General features: G+C 35.8%; 1 protein-coding gene across 14 annotated transcripts in view; it reads right to left on the bottom strand.

The window, feature by feature from the left end:
• The window catches only part of LOC109110193 (rap1 GTPase-activating protein 1-like), an 89,134-nt gene that overhangs the window by 23,267 nt on the left and 43,458 nt on the right, over nucleotides 1-22,409 (bottom strand). For 11 of the 14 annotated variants that reach the window (XR_006153309.1, XM_042713137.1, XM_042713126.1 and 8 more), the window contains 11 exons: nucleotides 18,833-18,926; nucleotides 10,914-10,949; nucleotides 9,239-9,286; nucleotides 8,764-8,802; nucleotides 8,453-8,638; nucleotides 7,335-7,438; nucleotides 5,019-5,097; nucleotides 4,739-4,792; nucleotides 3,651-3,734; nucleotides 2,586-2,686; nucleotides 1,297-1,426 (listed from right to left, as the gene is read on the bottom strand). Coding sequence is in view for 13 of the 14 variants with exons in the window: in XM_042713126.1 (XP_042569060.1) it covers nucleotides 1,297-1,426; nucleotides 2,586-2,686; nucleotides 3,651-3,734; nucleotides 4,739-4,792; nucleotides 5,019-5,097; nucleotides 7,335-7,438; nucleotides 8,453-8,638; nucleotides 8,764-8,802; nucleotides 9,239-9,286; nucleotides 10,914-10,949; nucleotides 18,833-18,926 (955 nt within the window). In the remaining variant the exon portion in view is untranslated. Of the gene's footprint in view, nucleotides 1-1,296; nucleotides 1,427-2,585; nucleotides 2,687-3,650; nucleotides 3,735-4,738; nucleotides 4,793-5,018; nucleotides 5,098-7,334; nucleotides 7,439-8,452; nucleotides 8,639-8,763; nucleotides 8,803-9,238; nucleotides 9,287-10,913; nucleotides 10,950-13,433; nucleotides 14,746-18,832; nucleotides 18,927-22,409 lie in introns of those variants that run through there. The other 3 variants (XM_042713128.1, XM_042713138.1, XM_042713133.1) reach the window with 2 other exon arrangements.

The following is a 22,409-nucleotide window of genomic DNA, read 5'->3' as shown; positions in this document are numbered from 1 at the left end:
ACTTTTGAACATTAGTGTACTTCCAAAGAATAAGTGAAGTCGTGGCCTAAAGGTTATAGAGTTTGACTCCTAACCCTAAAGTTGTGGGTTTGAGTCTCGGGCTGGCAATAACACGACTGCCGCAGCATAAATGGCTGTTCATGGTGTGTGTGTGTTCACTGCTGTGTGTGTGCACTTTGGGTGGATTAAATGCAGAGCACGAATTCTGAGTATGGGTCACCATACTTGGCTGTATGTCACGTCACTTTTTATAATAGCACATAATAAATTAGCTTTAAAAAATACTGTTTTAATGAAAAGTTGCATCTTTAATATTTTTATTAAGCCATTTTATAAAATCAATATGGTAGTGAGCCATGTCCAAACATATTTGATGTAATACACAAACCCAAAGTTGCGATGAGTGTCATTAAATGCTCTCCTGGCTGACATCTGATGATAAATTCCATTCATTTTGGGATTTAATTTATATGTCAGTGATGCCATGTGCTGAAGTTGTTTTTCACAACATGTCTCAACAGATGGCTGTCAAGGGCAAACACAGAGGTTGCTGCCGCTCATTTAAACATGGACATCAGTTCACCAACCTGATCTGCTGTCAACCTCCAATCACTGCAGAGTGTGTGCACATATGAGAGTGAGAGAGAGAGGAGCACGCTTCATGTGCTCTAAATGTAGAAGATTCCCTGAGGAGTGAGCTCTAAAAACACTCTTCCTCAGAGGGTGCAGCGCTGCCAGTGAAGGTGCAGAATAAAGGTCACTTTGTGAGTCAACAATCATCTGCCAGCATATCAGCAGTGTGTGGCTGCAGGAAACAGCATCTGCCCCAGTGCTAAGGAATGGATTTCTCCCCTCCTGTCAAACCAGATAGCTTATACCTATGTTGCTTGTTTTTTTTTATTTTGCATCAGACCAGTATCTAGAAAGACGGATAATCAGGGACAACTGATTATATTTTGTTACACTAATGATTACCACATTTGTATTGATTAAAGGATCTAGAAGCAGGGAAATGTGCTATGAGTAACCCTCTCACTGAACCCACAGCATTGTGAGTAGGGATGCATCAATCTGATACTCAGTATCGGTATCGGCTCCTATACTAATTAGCAGTTTGTGTTTAACACACTAAAGAGTGATTATCAGGTCAACACAGAGGTATAGAAATTCTACACTGATTAAAAAAAAAAAAAACCCTGCGCTATCCGATCGGATCAGTATCGGCCAGTTCTCAGAATTTTTGGTATCGGATTGGTTCTGAAAAAATGGTATCGGTGCATCCCTAAATGTGAGTACCTGCTGTGTATCGCCCTCTGTGTAAGGCAGCTTTGTTGACACGTGGAACATGATCTCCTTGTTGTGAAAATTGTAATATACAGATTCAGAGCCTGTCTGTCCATGTGTCACGTCCAATCCTCCACGAAACCTAGCAGAAAACAGAATATTCAAGTGTTTTGTAGTCAAATATGAAGGGCATTGTTAGCATTAAACTTCATAGAGACAATTAATGCAAATTTTTATGATATAGATATCTCTCTAAAGGTTACATACTGTAAGAACATTCAGGGAAAAATTTGCACAATGATATTTCACCACGCTGTGTTTTATTATTCATTAATAAATTACTCAGTCTCTCACTAAAATTAAGGAATAAATTATTGATTTAACTTTAAAAAATGCAAAAGGATAAAAAGAAATATAAAGAAAACCTATTGGTTTTAAATGTCTATTAATCTGTCAATTTGAAAAATGTATTAACATTAACTAAACCAACACATTTATTTAAAATAAATATATTTAAATGTGATTTATTTACATTTTTATTTAAGAAATAATTAAATAAATAATATAAATAAATTAAATTCCTTTATTTTTAAGTGGCTCTCCTTGTTCTTTACAGTTTTATTTTATCATTATTTATATACAATTACATATTTTAAGTATATTTTATTAGTATTTATTCATATATTTATTAATATGTATATATTTTTAATATTTTTTACGTTTTCATTTTATTTGTATATTAAGTTTTGGTAATTTTATGCACTTTTGTCATGTTTATTAGTTTTAGTTTTTCTTTAAATATTTCTCTTTACCTTTAATATTTCTATTTCAGAGTAATTTTAGTGCGTCGACATTTTGTTTCGGTTAGTTGCCAGGGCAATATTTAAAATTTATGCTCACATTTTTTAAGTTTCCTGTGTAATATTTATATTTTATTTAATCTTTTTTTAAATAAACAGAATCTTTTTAAATAGTTTTTGTGTTAGTTAACAACAACACTGGTTTAGTCTAGTTTAATCAGATGAAGGATAAATTTTACATTTTACATTTTTTTGTGTGATTTGAACGTTCAAACAATGCAGATAGTGTGTGAAAATTCACTGCATTATAAGAAAGTGTAGTTCGTTCTTAGTGAAATCTCTCGTCAGAAGTGCACAAATAAAAACTCCAACATCCAAAGCTTTTATTTTAATTAATTCATGCTGTTAAACATTTCATCTCACGAGTCTACTTCTTGCTTGTGCCATATTGAGAGAGAGAGAGAGAGAGAGAGAGAGAGTGGTTCTGTTAATAAGTGTTACCCTTTGAAGTCATGGAGCTTGATTTTCTGTCCCAGAAACTCTAAAAACTCTACCAAAGCAGGACTCTCCTCGTTATTCCCAAAGAACTCCTCCTCTGAGGTCTACACAGATAAAAACACATCAAGTACTTATAAGTTTCATACAAACATTTGTATTGTGCCCTTGGCAGTAGACACAGTAACCCATCAGGTACAATAGAAGGTCATCTCAACAAAGAAGCTTCATGCATTATCATTACTTCAATTACTGAATTAAATTTCAGCCTTTCAAAAATCACAAATCACAAAAACAAGAACACATAATGACGACACATTATGTTACAGCACAAAGCCCAACATTAAACAAACCCCAAATTAAATGAACCCACACACACAAAAGCAAGAACATCTTGATGAATACAAAAGCAAACTCTAAAATGAGCAAACCTAAATGGCTCATCATGAGTCAATTAGCTTGATGAATATGCAAATCGTTCCCCTGAATACACATAGTCTCCCATTTAGAGTCAAGGAGGGCAAGCGGAGGTTTTGAGGATTGATCCATAAGGTGTGTTATAAACTTAAGCATGTCCCATTAAGGGCCTCAGTGTTCTTATTGCCCACATTGGACAGGTTGAGTGTGTAAACACACCAATCCGTGAGATGAAGAGGCTGTTCAAGCACATCTTGCAGCCTCCGCTGTCATGCTATTATGCTAAGGGCGTTGCTGGCAACTGTCCTCTCAGGCACCTCTCACTCTCTGCCTACTATCTGCAGCCTTAAAGGTCAAGGATCTGTCTTAATGCAACCAAATGCTCTCCTCTGGGAACAATAGCCTCATGATTTTAATAAAAGACAAATGAAGACAACGGCTTGATTGTTGTCTAAGCAGAGAAGCCATTGTGAGGTCAAAAGGAGGAAGGGCTACTTTGATAGATGTTTGATTCAAAAGATCGAAGGTGTTGTTCTAAATAAAAATGAATTATGATGGTGAGTTACAGCACTGGTTCATCTCTGTGCATCTGCTAAATGAGAGGAAATCAGTTGTGAAGAAGCTAACAGACATAAGTCTTCCCATGCGACTCACCTGTCCAAACTTCTGATAAATGACTCCAAACTTGAAGTTGTTGCTTATGACGTGTTCATCAAAAGTGACGATGAGCCTAGAGGCCTGTGGGAGAGTAGATGTTTTCAATAGAATGATGAATGTCCTTTAAGTACTAGAACATGTGGGGGACGTGTCCCCCACCCAAACATTTAATAACACGTAAATTCGTCCCCCACACTTTTTTCGGGCAAGTCACATAGAGGTTTTCAAAGGCTGGTGTGAATAAATCTAGATTTAAATTCAAAGAGATAGGATAGTCTGTGCATGTTCTGATATTTTATTCAGATCCAGAATTAGGCGATATGAACATTATGGAGCGCTAAACACTCTCATGCCGTGTATGTTTCATTCATACTCAAAGCCGTAGTGTGCTCTCTCACAGTCTAAGACAGACTCATAGAAGTAATAACTTATGACGTGACAGGAAATGCCTAATATGGACAAAGACATCCAGCTATCACTATATAAGCTGAATAAAAAGCAGAAATGTTTTGGCTGATGAAATATGAAGACATTAAACACATGATTGCGACAATATATATTTTATGTGTGTTTTCAAGTTATCTCCAGCTAATAAATAAAGAATATAAATAATGCAGTGCTAATTGAAATAGCATTTTTTATAGTATAAAAATGATTTTGCCTTATTCAGTGATAAAAATGGAAAAAGTATATAAACAAATAAAAAAAAATGTTTATATGTACAATAATATAAGAAAAATATTATATTGTCCAGGAGTGCATTTTATTTCTTTGCCAATTAAAAGTAAGAAATAAGAGAAAAATAAGCAAAAAGATAAATAAATAAATAAAAAGTATTATATTTGACATTTCTGTCCCCCTCACTTCTGAAATGATGGCTACGCCCTTGGCTTTGTCAGCATTGCAAACCCTTGAGAGACACAGAACAATACTTTTGCAGAAACTAGCATATTTCCCAGTGCCACGCTTTAATTAACCAGGACAAATGATTCAGAATTATGTGTTATTGAGTTAAGCGTATCACTTTGGCGCAGGTGGGTCATACAAAAAGACTGATTGAAATTGTGTTGTGTAGGGTTGCATACCTTTGGGTAAAGCACAGGGAAAAATCGGTCCACGTTCACCTCTTCACAGACGAGCTGATAATAATGAAAAGAGAAAGCACTTATTGATTCGTTCCTCATTCTCATTTGATCTTGCAAAAGTGATGCAACACTATGGTTGTCTGTCCAGGCAGGACAGAACAGGCTCATGGGAGAGTGAGACAATCAGTCATGTCACTCGGAAAGAAGTGTGATGAATTGAAGGGCCTAAAAACAATGGTGCTGACCCCATTCACCACCTCCTCACATGATTCACTCTCACCTTGGCCATCTGGACAATGTTGGGGAATTCGGTCAGACATGATATTGGAATCACGTCGTGATATGTTTTCATTTTAGTTCTGTAAAAAAAGGAAAGACATTAGTAAACATAAGATTGAAGCTAAATACTGTTGCAAAAAGTATATAATCAAGGTGTGTGTGTGTTTATGTATAAATACAGTGCCTTGCGAAAGTATTCATACCCCTTCATTTTTTCCACATTTTGTTATGAAGCACCCTTATGCTAATCTGCTTTAAATTACCTTTTTTTCCAATCTTTTTTTCAATCTACACTCCATAAGCAAAAACAGAAATGTATAAGTATTCATACCCATAACTAAATATTTAGCTGAAGAACCTTAACAGCCTCAATTCTTTTTGGGTATGATGTGACAAGCTTTGCACATCTGCATTTGGCAATTTATCTGTTCAATCCTTCTCCTCAGGACATTCACAGAGCTCTTCACCTCTCATGCTCTGTCAGGTTGGATGGGGGCAGGTGCACATTTTCAGGTTTCTCCAGAAATATTTGACTGGGTTCAATCCCAGGCTGTGGCTGGGCCACTCAAGGACATTCACAGAGTTGTGTATAATCTACTCTTGCTGTGTGTTTAGGGTCATTGTCCTGTTGGAAGGTTAACCTTCTGCCTAGTCTGAGCTTCTGAATGCTCTGGACTAGGTTTTCATTAAGGCTGCATATGGAAGAGGTTTTCATTAAGGCTATATCTATATTTTGCTGCACTGAGCGTTCCTTCTACTCTGACGAGTCCCTCAGTCCCTGCCACTGAAAAACAGCCCCACAACATGAGGCTGCTACCACCACACTTTATTGTTGGGATGGTACTCTGAAGGTGATGAGCAGATCTGGTTTCCTTCAAACATGATGCTTAGAATTGAGGTTCATCAGACCAGATAATCTTGTTTCTCAAAGTCTGAGGGTCCTTTAGGTGCTTTTTTGTAAATTCTTAACTTCTTTGGACTATAATAAACACACAAAAATGATCTGCATGATGCCACTGCATGATGTGAGATGAATGAATAGCGTGTTTCCCTTGCATGCGCAAACACGCTACTGGAAAAGGGAAATTCTGGACTTGTCTAGATTTTATTTCTTTTAATACAAGAAATACACAAAACATACAAATTGATAAAAAGAGATTTGTGTGTACTCTGCAGTTCTAAACACACTGGTTTAAACGTTATGCTACACTCTTTTTTTCCTTTTGGATAGAGCATTTCCATTTTACACTGAGCAAAATATATTAGGCTATGCAGCATTGTGACTGCATTAAGTCCATTTGGAGGGGGTTGGGGTTTGGGGCAGTTCAGTAGCTTCATCGTGGTGTTTGAAATAGAAAGGTGTAAATCGCCGCTCTTTCCTACGGAGAGTGTCTGATGGCTGATCAGCGTTTCAAACTTCCAGCGCAGGTTTAGGCAAAGTGTCTGTTTCAGGATAAATGCCTCGTTTGGTTTGAATTTTGCAATTGGTGTGCAACGGCATATACAATACAGTATTGTATTCACTATAATATGCAATGTTGCTTTGTTTCATGAGAGACAGTATTTACTTTGTTATTTGATTTTGTTTTTTTTTTTGGGATGAATTGTTGCATTTGTGTGGTTTATAATGCAAGAAAATACTATTTCCTGTTTTAATAAATGTATGTGAACATATATTCTCTTAAAACCAGATTTATTATCATTCTTAGTTTTGCTTTGCTTCAGTAATGCATCAAAAAGTACACAAATCCTCATCTCTGGCGGCTTAAAAACTGCAACGACAAAAAACGTTTGTAGTGGAATTTAAGCACAACATGGCCCAGACCTACAACAGTAACACTTACTAACAGTCTTCAGTTCAGTGTCATTGTGGCATCATTAAATGTGTCACATGGATTTGATAACAGGAACATCCTGCTGTCTTCCCTCCACCCACTCACATTGCCCTATATTGTCCATCTGGTGCCTAATGCGGAAATGAGGGTGGTGTGTACATTTGGCCTGTTTAATCTGTGAGAAAAGAGGTTGTATTGTGGGTCCCAGGAAACATTCACAGTTGTTGTCAAGGAATAGATATCAGTGTGCTCCGTTTAATGTCCACAATAAAAGCCAAAGCTCAAAACAAAGTAGTGAAACTGTGCCAGACACTAAGCCCTTTATTAGCTGCCCCCATCTACACAATAGAGACGTTCAGAAGGACACAAGGCCAGGAGACAAGTAAGTGATTTCAAGAAAAGTAAATAAGACATGACAGCGGGAGAAGTAATCTAGAATGGATGGGGAACACAAAGCAGTATTAGAAGAGAGAAGGTCACACCTGAGCATGAGGCGGAGATGCTCTTGGTCCCCGATAACATCATATTTCATGGAGAACACCAGGTGGCCCAGGACACTGTCCACTGTATAGTAATTAAAGTGTTCCTAATGAAGGAACAGAAGGCAAAGATGTGAGTGCACATTCATCTTCACACTTTCAGGTTTTCAGTACCAACACTCCCCCACAGATCTAAGGGCTAACCGACCACTTCTTTATGCACATTAGTCTAATTTATAATGGATATTAGATGTGAATACATTAAGCCCACTGAAGCTAAAGCCTAATAAATCTTCATTATGTCTGACTGCTGCAGTGTCACATTGGCCTATGTAATTAGGTTACATTTGTTAACAATTACATTATTGAAACTTATTCAAATGGATGGGCTGAAGGTGATTTCATTCTGAATGTTCAGCTTTTTCTATGCATTTTCAACTTCATTTGTGGGGGCTCATGATCTATATTTAGCCTTCTGAAGACATGTCGTTCACTGATAATCTTTACCGCCAGTGAACTGTTTTGGGCAAATCACTGAGTCATTAAGTTGAATTTGAGAACCCAAACAGTCCGATTTGTTAGTGAGTATTTATGAGCTGTTTTGTGAACTGGATTAATGGGTTAATCATTGATTCAGTTATGAATTTATGGATTAGATTGTTAGTTAATTTGAGATTCCTACTTTTCAAACTCACAAGAACTATCAAGGAGTGCTAAAGCACATGTGCAGTTAATCAAATGAATTGCATTTTGGGCTGTTCTTCTCACAAAGCTATTGACTTTAAAAGACATTAGGGCTTTTTACACTGTGCTTAACCCCGGGTTATCGTCGTTCTAAACACTGTGAAATGTGAAACAATATAATCCTGGATTCCTTTTACCCACGGTTACTATTTCAAGTGTGGAAAACCCTTAATAATGCATAAATGTAGTGCACAAAACATATAGTGCATTGAGTAGTATGGACCACTTTTATGACAATTTTACTTAAATTTTTTGGCAAGAAATTCACATTTTGTGTTTCACAGAAGAAAGAAAGTCATACAGGTTTGGAACGACATTGTGAGAAAATGATGACACAATCATTTGTGGGTGAGTTATTACTTTAATCAAATCCTTACTTTGCCCAGAAAATGCTTCCTGTAGATCTTAGCGGTGGTGTTGCACTCCAGTTTGAAGCGTGAATTGGGAGACAGAAGCTGGTCCAGATCAGTCCCATTGCTCAGCTCATGATTGGTCCCTTCAATCCAATAACCCCCAAACTGGGGCAGCAGAATCAAGGGAAATGGACTCTTTCTGCCAAGAACCTGACAGAGACAGCGAATTAAAACAATTATGGTGACGGTAAGTTGTGTAAGTGCACAATAAATTCCTCTAAGACATCAACAGCAAACAATTTTTCTGTCAGCTTTTTTTTTCTGAACTGGTGTACCTCATGGACGCTGGGGTAAGGGATGTAGTCTTCCTCGGTCTGTAAGGAGATGACATTCAAGACATTAAAAATGCAGTAGACTTATTTGGTTGCAACAGACCCTTTTTAAACTCCAATGACTCAACTAGCAAAAAACACACTGCTTGCTCATCTGCTGGTTTATTTAAGAGAACTAACCCACTATATGTACTCAGTGTGATCAGTATGATTCTATACAGGCAGTATGGCTTTAGGCCAGAGAATATTGCTCAGCACCAGCTTATCTTATTTGATTGCAGTTCCATTAGTGCAAGGAAAAGTGGGCTAGGGATGTCTTTGAAAAGTAGACGCACCAGCTTGACTGATAACTAGCTCTTCTATTCGAAGCTGTCTGCCTGCAGATAAATACAGCAGTCTGTGGCTCTCAGACAATAAGTGTTTTGTATTTTTGTGAGTGTGCGTGAGTACAGGGACAAAAGAGAGTCGGTGAACATACTTTGAGAGGAGGAGGAAGAGTGCATCGTTGCTCGTCCATTCTGTTGCTCTGGAAGATAAAAAGAGAGAATCTGTCAGCCCTATAGCAGCCCTGTCAGCCCACATGTGAAAGCAAAAATAACACTTAGGTTAGATCTACTGAGGAAGAGGAATCTGATTATATTTTCATGCCTTAAAAAAATAATAATAATGAAACGCATATGCAAGAAAATCTCAATTTATAAACTATGGGAATTCTGGAAATTTCTTTAAAATTATATATCTTGAGAATAACACATGATGGATAAATATTAGAAAAATTATTATTAGGACCAATTAACTTTTACACATATATAGAGTCTTATTCACAAAGCACAGATAATTCAGAGGCTATCGTAAATGTTTAACAATAATTCCACTTTTTTAATGCAAGTATTCTTCATTTCTATAAAAATGTGGATTATATTGCCCACAGTGAGCAAAACAACTCAATCTTAGCAAATATAAAAATATACTAATTAATGTAATTCTTAATTTGTTTTTAAAGAGGGTGTATTCTAAAAAACAACAACAAATTTTAAGAAATTATTTCACATTAAAAGTATGATTTTATGAGTATGATTTGAGTATGACAACAAAATATTATGTAATTCATAAAAAAAGCTCAGTGCAAGGAAAACACACAATAGCCTGGGGGAAAAAAGTTAAACAGCATAATGTGACATTCATAAAATGATTATGAAAGACCACAACATTTTATTAAAAGAAAGTTCACATGCATTTAAACAATAGTAGAAAAGAGCACATTATTTTAGGGAGACAAGCTGAAAGACAGAAAAGGCCTAAAGATCTGTCTTAGACAATGAACTGTTTTTTATTCTCTTTAATCAGGTTTTAAGAATACGGCAGACCGTGGAACACTAGATCAAAGCATGATTGTGAGCATGCAGGGTGAACACGTTCAAATATTTCAAAGTTTTTTACAGTCAAAATATAACATCTTAAATTTGCAAGTATCAAACCATTTGTCCACTTATTTAACTTAAAGTGCTGATCATCAAAAAATAAATATAAATAAATAATATTCTGTTCTCCGAAGCATTATGGTGCATTTAGTGCCCTTATTATAGTTCCTGCATAGACATCTGTCCATCTTTAGTTAGAGATAACAACAGCAATATCAAATGACTAAGATCAATATGTCTCTGTGTACCCAACAACAGGATCTTCTTGTATTTCAGCACCAGAGACACTAGAGAATTTGTTCTCTTCCTAGTTCAAACATACTCATTGCAGATTTGGCAACTGTATGACTATGATATTCAGGGCACAACAATAAATATTTGCATATTTTTCACCATAACTGTAAAAAAAAGAAGAAGAAGAAGAAGAAGAAACTATTATGTAACCAGATAGCCATAGTTAAAAAAAAAAATCATATGCATATATTTTTTATATGTACTTGAATGTAAGATACAGTATAGTTTCAGTGCAGCACTGGTTGGGTCATTCTTGTGGCTTATAATGAATATATGTCCTCAACATTTACAGTGATGACTTTCAGCTACAACAAAAACATGCAAGTGCAACTATGTAGCCAGTTAGGACAGCTGATTTAGAGGTTAATGGAAAATATCTGCATCAGAGATGAAAGGCAGAGGGAAGGAAAAAAGAAAAAAGTAAAAGAAACACATTACCTGCATTTTCTCAATCATTTCAAATAAATCAGGTGTCTGGAAGAAATGAGAGGAGATGAGATGAGATGAGATGAGTTTGGTGTTGACCCCTGATTATATTCTCATGATATGAGAGGGGTGTGGCCAACAACACAGACAACACGCTGCAGTTCAGGATACATCTAACTGCAGCTGCCTACTTAATATATCCCACTCAGACTTAATCAGGAATCAGGCATTCAAAGTATTCAGACCGCATCCATTCTGTTACTTACAGCACACTGCATTTTATTAACCAGTTAACATCATCACATATCAAACTTGCGGCAAATTCACCCTGCAAAGGTGGCACAGAAGTGCTTCTGAAGTGGCAATTAGGTGTAAAACTTGTATTACAATTTACAGCTGTTAACATTTACAACATAACAAAGGCATAAACCAGTCTTAACTTAGCAGTGTAAAGACACCTTTAATTAACTACATTAACAACGAAAAATATTTCTAAAGCATTAATTAATCTTAAGATGTCTTTACACAGCCAAGCTAAGGCTGCTCTGTGCCTGCTTAAAATTCAGTGTAAAGATGCAATGTTGTAAAAAGGCCAGATTTAATTATACCAGCTCTGACCCACCTAAGCCCTCAGTATCAAAGTATACAGATGTGATCGCTGTATAAATGTATTTATGCCTCTTCTGACAGTCAAACAGTCAGTTAAACAGTCTGTAAAGACACATTAATGCAACTTAAGCGCTTCTGTGCCACCTTTGTAGTGTAAATTTCAACATGTACAGTACTAATACATTGTTAAAATCGAAAGTTGTATCTTTTAATATAATTTTATGGACCTGAACTAACATGAACTAACACTGAACAGCTGTATTTTTGTTAACTAACATTAACAAAGATGAATAAATATTGTAACATACTGTAATGCTTATTGTTGGTTATTGTTTGGTTAATGCATTAACTTACATTAACTAAAAGACCATATTGTTACCGTTTTTTCCACATTAAATTGATTTTATCATCAGCACAACCTTTTTTAGGTACATGACATTGTTTTTGGATCAAGCCATGAGTTAATAATGCCAAGTACACTCAGTATTGGCTGGTGGTAATTTTAGTTTTGGCCCAATATGCATTACATGCAGGATATGGTGGAACTGGCATTTCCTCTCTAGCTTCATGGCAGCATGTAATTTTTAAAGTATGGAGAAAAAGTATAGAGATACATAACTGAATTAACGGCACTCATATTTAGATAAAATGCTTGTAGCTGACTGTCTTTGTAGTAATCAAGTTGGTTACAGTGGGCTAAAATTATAATTGGATATAATTGTTATAATTGGCTGTTAAAGTACTTTGCAATCATTTCCTACGTATTCATATGCCATTTAGCAATATGACACAGCGTTCACAACATGAGGCAATTTTTTTTAAATCTGAGGATCAAGTGTAATATTTAACTACATCTCAAAAACTTTTGTTTTGTTTCTTAAATCTTCACACTATTCATTTGATTTATTCCCACACCCATTACCATATTCTTATGTACTGACAGTTGATTTGACTCTAGTTTATTCTAGTGAGCGTATTCTAGTCTGGAGATCCTCCAAGACACAGACAGCAGAGTTCTGTCCAGCCTTTGGGACGGACCCAAAGACAACGTGAACGAGAGTGGAAACAATTATCTTCAATGTGTGAAGAATGAAGACTGGATGAATTTCTCACAGTCTTGAACAAATACTTTGTGTACTGTAGCACATTGTTTAAACACATTGTGTGAGTCCTCCACCATCGGCAAACACTCCTTATACTGCTGCCTCGAAAACAATCTTCAGGGAAACTTAATCACACAAGATAATAAAACATGACACAAGGTCAGACGATTCAGTTCTGTAACACAAACACATTACCAAGAGCCTCTTCAGCCAAATGACTTACCAAAACACACGATCGTAAAGTAATTTAATAATAATATTAAACTGAACTATATGCACTTTATGGTTCAAAGTAACAGTATCCTCCCTAAACAAACATGCACAGATGAACACCTATCGGATTACAGAAATACTGTAAATATAATGAAAAGATAAAATACAGAAATATATTACAGTATCCTGTACTACAAAAAAAAAGAAAAGTCTGCACTGATAGCAGCTGTGTCAGTGATGGGAGAAAATCCATATTCTCTTTTCTTGCTTGCATTAAAAAAATTGCTGTGCAAGAAAAAGGAAAGCCTTTGATATTTCGCTGTAAGAACATAACAATGTATCAGGTAAGCATGAAATATATTCTGAGATGCCAGAACTTGCATAAATGAAATATACCCTGCTCTCTTCACACTCATAATAATCTTTTCTTATAAGTAGATTTTTTTTTATTAATTGCTGTTGGTTGTTTTGCTGCACAGAATTAACTATTAAAAAAATCTATTTTTTTCTGACATGAACTCAACTCAAATTCTGCTACAAAATCAGATATTTACCTCCCAGCGTTTATCCAATATTTTTGTTCAGACTGCAGATTTCACATACTTACTGTATCAGGTCTTTTCCAGTGAGCAACTGTCACTTGCTGTGGGCTGAGTTGTGCATTAAGACTTTTAGACATTTTTCAAAAAGTAAAACCAAAACTTCAAAAGCCAAAAAACAAAATATTGTCTGAAAGCTTCACATCTACAAAGTCCTCTGTCCTCAGAAGTGAGAGGAAACATCCAGCCCCGAGTGCTGCAGCAGGTTCCATGTCAATAAAAAATAAAAACTCCAGCAGGGCAGCACTAGACTGCTGTGTGTGCTCTGGGAGGTGTCTAATTGTGTATTTAAGCATTAAGATCCTTTATCTCCAGGTGCTCTGGAGTCTTTCCTTTCTCAGGGAACAGAGTGAATTGTGGAGGAGATGTTGCATTCCAACAGAATTAACTTTCTCTCCATCTTGCACTTTTTCTTTCTTTCACTGGCAGAAGTTCAGGATAAAACTGAGCTGATCCGAGCCTGGATCTGCTCTCTTTCAGTCAGACAAGCCTGAGCAGAATCTTCCTTACTCGTCAACACTGTTCCAAAACCTAGTGCAACATCTTAATCAGGGTTTAAAGTTAACACCCACCAACCTACCAAATGCGGGTGCAAATCAAATGTGGTGGGTATCAACATATCAGCTCTCTTGTGAGTCACCAATGTGCAGTCATGAATCATAAATTGGTATACTGGGTAAGAGCATAGCACTGTTATCATCAATTATTAACAATTTATGTTAAGCTGTTTCTATGTAGAATATAACAGGGCTGTAACAGGGCTTGGGATTGATTTCACACAATTTTAAACATTCATGTACTTAATCCAGGATTAATATATATATTTAAGTATACGCTGTCAGTTATGTGTGTGATCAATATATGCTTGTTGGAATAGTATGTTGGCCAGTGTCTCAGAGGACGTGAGGGAGTGATAGACATAATTGTGGTGCAAGACAGACTTCTTATTATGTCAGTTTAACAGGTCTGTTGTTAGTTTGACTGGCATTATTATTAGAGCGATACGTCCAGTTTAAACCAGCCGTGTCAACTCTAATCGGCGTTCAACACTTCAACTCTGTTTGGAGATTCGAGCAGAGCCCCACTGATCTTTCATTACTTCCTTCTGAGAAGCAGTTCACAACAATTACAGGAATCACTGTTACTATTTAATCTATTTAAAATATTACAACCTTGCTTGATCAATTATCTGCCTTTATGATCTAAAGTAACAAATCCTTTGGAACAACAATCTAAAAAAAGACTAAGCTCGTAAATATTAATTAGTTTACATTGACGTTGTAAGCTAATCTTCCTAAACCTTCCAATCCAATCTACCTACTCTAATAGCCTAATAATAGTCATTGACACATACAGTAATCAATGCCAAATCTGCAATCAAATATCAATCAATCAATAAATAAACAGCTTCGGCTCACTGAAGATGCAGAATAATCATATCATATTTCATATTCTTTAATAGGCGGAATAATAGTAATGATCTTTTACTGAATATCAAATTAATTGATATAAATAGCTTAAATATACTAGAAATAAATCAATGGCAATTTTGGCATTTTAGAGCTATGCACACAGATGAATCCGCACATTTGGGCTGGAATGTACTGTAGTAGTGACTGTGCTTAGAGTGCTTAGAGAAAAGTGATTAGAAGACTTTTTTCCAAGGTGCTTGGAGGAACTTTTTTTAAAATAGTTATCTATGATTCATGCCAACCTGCCAGACAGAACTGGCAGTCTATTCTAATATAGCTTTAAGCCAGCGAGTGGATTCGGAAATGGAAATGTCTCCAGGGATCAGCAGAAATGAGCAAATCTGTTTAACTTGTCTAAAAAGACATTGTGACTAAATTTTAAAAGAAATGATAAAGAGCTTGCATGGTTTTCGATGTTTCAGCCTCAGCCAAACAACAACAAAAAATACCAAGTAATTTTTTTATTTAATATTAAGACAAAACAATCAGATAAAATGTCCCAATTTTAACACTTCAGTCACATGTTGTGTTTAAGAGAATGTCATTGCATGTATAACAAAATATCCAAACAATGGCATTTATTTTTAGAAATGATACTGCAAACAAACTTCAAGTGAAACAGGTTTTAGGTTACATTTCAAAAGATAAAACAATACTTGAGTGTTCAAATGAAGATAAAAAAGTCTTTGGAAACTTTCTGGTTATCCAACACTTTTCACTTGAGGGGCAATAACTTCATACATCTACTAACAATCATCTTTGGACCAATTAGCAAAAAAATTTAAAAATAAAAAATGGCTCAGAAAAGTGAAGTTAGTCTGCAAGTAATGACATTCAGGCATTTTTAAAAGTGGCTAAAGTGTACTATCTGTGGCCATTGTATCTAGATGAGAAAATCAATCTAGTAATCAAAATGAACTTCACAAAACTTTGTTGGACAAACATGTGGTGAAGAATCGCCTGTTTTTCAGTGGAGCTCATAGGTAGAAATACATACTGATGGACTTACTGAACTGATACACATGGATGTCAGAGGCATTATCTCCACTGTGAAATCAGGCCAATCCTTAATTAATGATCCCCTTCATGTGATCCTGTAGTCACTCTCTCTCTGTCCTATCCACCATCATCCTCAGCTCAGCACAAATTAAATCAAATCTAACTTTAGAAGATGCTGCTATCAGACTAGCAGAAGGCGGTATATCTCTTCTCATGGCCACGAGGCCCAGAGCAGCTCAATGCCCTCTAAAATAATGCTTCACAACTGGTGTCACAGGTCTGTATGGATAGGATCATGTTATACATACATACATACATATGTATGTATGTATGTATATATATATATATATATATAATATATATATATATATATATATATATATAGATTTTGGGGCTTTTTAATATTTTTCTGAGATCAGATAGGACAGTAACAGGAAATTATTGGTGAGAGAGTGAGGGAATGTTACACAGGCCAGAGCCACGTGAGAACTGGAGCTCTTACACATCATGAGTTTGTGGCAATGCATTTGTTTTTAATTTAGATCGTTGGAGATGCTACCCATCATCTCAGTTTTAAGTTGCTAGTGTCCATTCTCTAGAGGAGTGTCATGTGGAGGCAAGCAGCCCCCATATGCTCCCTGTTTTACAGTTGATCTAACACATTCTAACACTGCAGGCCATTGTTGCTACTGTGCGTAACTTTGGATAATTTTTTGTGCTTTTAAAACAATGAAAAAGAATACTGAGACATTCCCATTAGCCTTGTAACAACAGCAGCTCACAGAAGGGCGTCTCAGGCCTGCAGCATGTACGTCAGAGGAGAAAAAAGACTTGCATCTCAGACAGCACGTAAAACTAAAATCCTCTCTGACTTGGCAGTCTGTAATGCAAATGACATCAAACTGCTGAAAGCACAATCCAGCAGAGACCCGCTCTGGCAATGCAACTATAAAGTTCAACAAACAGGTCTTGAATTGAAAATTAAGAAAACTGAACAGAATAAGCACAAACAAGTGACAAATAGTCAAATACAAAACCTATAAATGAGTGACAAACAATCACAAATGAAACCCATAACCTACCTAAGTACAAATGCGTTCTCTTTATAATTTTAAATATTTTCCTAGACAGCAATGAAGTAAAATGGACAGCAAATTGAAAAAAATGATTTTTGGTTAAATCTCCTGAGAAAAGACTCTCTCTTCAGAGATTTGTTCGGATTTGCTGAAGTTACAAAAGTCTGCAATTCTCAGAACAGTGTCTCAGAACAAGTCTGCAATTATCTGACCATTATCCACATAATAATAATAATAATATATTTTTGGATAATTTTTATGTTTGTTCTGTTGGTTATAGGTTTCATTTGTGATTGTTTGTCACTCTTTTATGGGTTTAGTTTGTCATTATTTGTCACTTATTATTATTATTTTACTTTTTATTATTATTTAACCAAACAGTTTTGGTTACGATTGACTTCCACTGTATGGACAAAAAAAGAAAAAAGAAAAGAAAAAAGAGAGACGTTCCTCAAAGCACATTTCATTTCATGTTTCACAGAGAAAAGTAATAAAAGTTTAGAGCAACATGATAACATGGTGATGTGTAAATGATGACAGAATTTAAATTTTTGGGTGAACTAACCCTTTAATTAAACATAACCGAGAACCAAGCAATAAAATTGAATACACATTCATGGAACACAGTGAAGGACGCTTTCATAGCTCCTTTCCAAAAACTAGGATAGACTCAAAATTAATGACAAACAGCAGCAACTTCTTCTCTTTTCTTTTTCCATTAATTTTCTTTCTCCCATTTAATACGTGTGAGATTACCCTCTATTATGTTGTAGATAAGCTATGCTGCAGAATTGTGGATGCCATTAAAGCTCTCTGACATCACCCAAAATGTATCCTCTTAATCGCAGGCTCAGTGCACCGAGTTTAAAAGCACTAAAATCTCCTACACATATAGAGATCACTCAAACTACTTACACACTGCACACAATACACAAAGGATCTGATTCTTTAGCCCTGTACTTTGAGAACCTGACCCTCAAATCTAACTTTGTCAGACACAATCTCCAAGATCGGCAAACAAAATATGGCTCAACAATGAAACTAATAACATTTAACTCAAAAGGGGCTTTAGAGGGACCTTGTATTATCTCTCTTAGGAGCCTGTTGCGAGTGGTTGATTATCTGTGGATCAGCAAATATTCAATTGCAATAAATCTGATTCATGCAGTAGCTCAGTATAAAAAGAAAAAAACTAAAAAGAGATTTTAGTTTTCCATCAGCTAAAGTTCAACCATGCAGTTAAATTTCACACTGACTCAACAATCCGGTCGCTTAACAGTCCACTTATGACAGTCCAGTTATTAAGCTTGAAAGCCCCCGATTGTAATTGCGTGGAAAAGAGCACATTCTCTAAAATGTCTCCTTTTGTGTTCAGTGACATTCAGGAACAACATAAGGGTGAATACATAAAAACAAATTTTTCATTTTGTTTGAACTGTTCCATTAATGGTTATAAGAGCTGTTTGCTGAATCCCTGGAGCTGTAAGTCACTGTCAGTGGATAAATGACCTTTCTTGATCAATGCTATTTTGACAGCCATTAGTTTGTCTCATGGAATAAGGGGTGTGACTGAGAAACCGGCCTGACATTTGTTAATTAATAGCATCTGGCATTTAATTACATCCCTCTCATTTAACTGCATGGCATGTCAATCATGTGTATTAATAACAAACAGAAAAGTCCGTAATCATGCCTCCAAACAATGGCCTCATGCAAATCAGTATTAGTTCTACACAGGCTCACAGTAATGGAGCAGATGGGTCAGGAGAGGTGAGACAGACTCAGCAAGCAGAAGTCAAGCACTGGTAGGATGAGAGGATGCTCAGCATGCAAGCAGGCAGGAGTTTTGTGATACTGTACCTTGAGGAACACAGGGCCGGTGTGAGGCAGTGAGGGCTGAAACAGTGAAGGATCTAGTGTGTTAGAAACACAGGGCTCTCCTCCATCCTGTTTCCTATAATGACAGACACGCTTCAGTCCAGCAGTACATGTACACATACACACATTCACACCAGTCATTTTTCTAAAAAGGGTCACACCTGTCAGTCAATGATTAATTGCCTTGATTTTTAGTTTGGCACTTTCTGTATAATTAAACATTAAATTAATGTTACTTTTCAGCCATAAATAAAAAAAAAATACAAAAAAAAAAAAAATTATAGGGAGGAAAATGCTTCCTGTATCCCCGAATTCATCTGTCAAATGTACTGAATAATATAATTTAATATAATATATTTTTGAGTTTAAGGACATTTTGTTACTTGATGTCCAATACTAGTTGACAACCACTGCTCTAAATGGCCAAAGGCCATGGGGTCACAGCAGAGGGAGATTTAGCATTGTGATAGCCTGAGTAATGACAATTGTATCACTCTCTACTTGGCCGTACGGCAGCACCTCTGAGCAGGCTTTGCATTTAGATTAGCAGGTGTCTCCATCTGTGCAAGGCTCCATGGAGTTGAAGAGGTGATGTGCAATATGCGGGGGCTGGTATAATCTAATTTTTTTCAGATTCTCCTATTGTTTGACATGAGGCCATGATTAGATTTCCCATTATACTTTAGTTGAGGAGAAAAAGATTGTATTACATTGCAGGCTAAATACGGTTCAAGGCAATGTAAGTGAGCTAAAGAATGACCCTGGATGCTCCATAATAAGACAACTGGTGAATTTATTCTTTCCTAAATGTTTTCATGAAAATGTATCCTGACAGACATTCTAGCAGTAACTCTAGCAGATTACTGTGATTGCTGCAACACATATCCTCTATGGTAATTTAGGAAATGGATATGGATATAATATAAAATAATGAGTACAATTACAGGAAACTGTATGCTAATACACTAACAAAACACACGATGCACTTGCATAAAAAATTACTCAAAAGATTAAGGGGGGATTTGAATAAGAATACCTGGTACAGAACCACTAAGGGATTTTATGCAAATAAGCTAATAGAGCAAATGTGCACATAAAAATTAGCACTGAATTTGCAGTGCAATTCACAATCTTTGTGTTAAAATAAAATGAAATAAATGTAAAAATTAAATTAAAAAATAGAATTAAATGTGCCAAGCAAATGGTGTTTCTAATAGTTTTTCTCCATTTAAATAGACTCCTTTTTCTATTTTAACACAGCATTTCTGTGCATTTAGCATCTGGTAAAAAGGTGGTGCGACTCTTGACTGAATTTGCCCCTCAGGACCTTTTTGGTGCTTATATTGCTATTGGCAAAAAGACTTGTCTGAAGATCCATATCTGGGAAAATCCCTCTTACTGACATCAAGGAGGGGTTGCAATAATGTTATTAAAGTTGAGAACGATTTCAAATGTGCACTGCTGATATCTTTGTAGTTTGTAAGAGAAGGTCAAAAGGAGACCTGTGATGAATCACTCAAACAAAGAGGCAACTTCACAGTTTGTAACTCCTCGATATCTCACATGTCAGTTTCAGTGATGCCTATTACGGCTTGTTGTGGGAAATAAACCCAGAGTCTGAGCCCTACAGCAGCTGCCCCATTGCTTGCATATTCTATCCCCTCCAACAACACCATCCATCAAAACCAGACAGCTACTTTAAAGGTAAATGAGATTTTTAAGACATGGCCATTTGGCTTTTAGCATTCACATTAATGCATTACCACAAACCATCATTTGAGGCTTGTTTTAAATTAACCTCCAGATTGCCCTATAAGCCACATATGGATGTTCAAGTGAACCTTTGCCTTTAACTGATCCAGAAATGTCTTGTGGCGTAGATTTCTGCTGTGGATAATGAATGTGATGTAATGTGGGAGTGATCGGCAGTGCTGGAACACAGACCTTAAATGAACCCCAGCCCAGCTCCAAAACAAATGATAAAAGAAAACCTCTATTCTCAGAAAGCTCTGCTGTTTCATACGGTTTTGTGCTGATATCCTTAATTAGACCATCCTCCGTTAACTGAACATCCTTTAAATTAACTTCAAGGAAAGGATCATGGAAGTGCATATCCCACTTTAGCTATAAAAATTGATTATTATAGGCTCAGCATGTGGTGGTGAATTATTGTAATTTAGCGGTATCTTACTGGACTGGTAAACTGACACAGATCTGGTTGGTTTATTAAAGTACGGAGTGATTCTAATTCCTATGTACTAATTCTCTTCCCACATAGGCAAGAAATTCCCACCGGACTGCTGAGGGAACACTCTGCATTCACAACTGGGATCATTATTTCACTCCCTACAGCTGAGCAGCCCAAAAACCAATTCCATGCACCAAACAGACAAAATCCTCACTGAAGTCTGCAGACATCACAGTCCTGTGAACTACACTACTGGAGTACAGCCATGAAATTATGCATAACATTATATAAATCATTATTTAATGCTCAAACACAACCTGTTTTGGCATTCAAAAGTCTTGATAAAAATTACATCATGGAGAAACGATTACTATTGTATTAGTGCCAAAGAATCAATTATGACTTTTCTTTTTGATGCAGTTCAGTATAAGAAAGTTTACTTCATTAAAATAATGCTACATTTTCCAGTAAAACATTTCAATATTTCTGTCAAAAACACACTAGTCATAATTTTTAAAGAATAAGGATGCACAAAATATATTAGTATTATTTTGGTTATTGACCAAGAGGTTTCTTAATGGATCAGTATCCATAATTGATAAATATGGATATAAGTTTCCATTATTAATGCTCACTTAAAGTTAATCTTTAAAAACAAAGAATTTAAAAATGTTAAATATAACTTTTGGAAATTTCTAACTGAACATCATTTTTTTATACTGTACATCAAACTGTTGATGCATAAATTAATTTATTCAAATAAAAACACATTGATTACATTTTTTTTGTCAAAATTGAGTTTTTAGTATTTTTTATTTTTTGTCATTCTATTTAGACAAAACAGTATCGAATTTAAATACACACCATGAAATTGACATTGGTTTTTAATAGTTTAATTAAGAATCATAATTTTATATAATTATGTTTAATGGTATGACCCCAAAGTTTTATTTTTGCATCACTATTACACAATTTTTGCATCACTATTACACAAGAGTTAAGTTAAGTTGACATTAATGAAAAAGTTCCAAGCAGACAATTTCATAATACACATCTCTCAATCTCTAATTTGTATTTTATTAAACATCTGAATTATTAAACATATGAACTGTCGATTTGATGAAGACATGAAATCTTTTTCCTCTTGGCTGCTAATATCTAAAGACTCAAATGAAACCCCTCTCTGTCACACCCCCGCCCATCCCCTGCTTTCCTCTTGAGCGAAGTTCGATTGAGAGTAAATCAGATATTAAAAGTCTGCGAATGAGAGGTGTGCAGTTCCATGTGAAATTACATAAACCATTCACTCCTGGGGTTCTGCCACACAGCAATGTTTCATTAGCATCCAACCTCTGTGTTCAGCGAGTCTGA

This window comes from Cyprinus carpio, chromosome A23 (assembly GCF_018340385.1).
Source record: "Cyprinus carpio isolate SPL01 chromosome A23, ASM1834038v1, whole genome shotgun sequence".
Taxonomy (NCBI): domain Eukaryota; kingdom Metazoa; phylum Chordata; class Actinopteri; order Cypriniformes; family Cyprinidae; genus Cyprinus; species Cyprinus carpio.
This window is presented reverse-complemented; position numbering and strand designations above follow the sequence as displayed.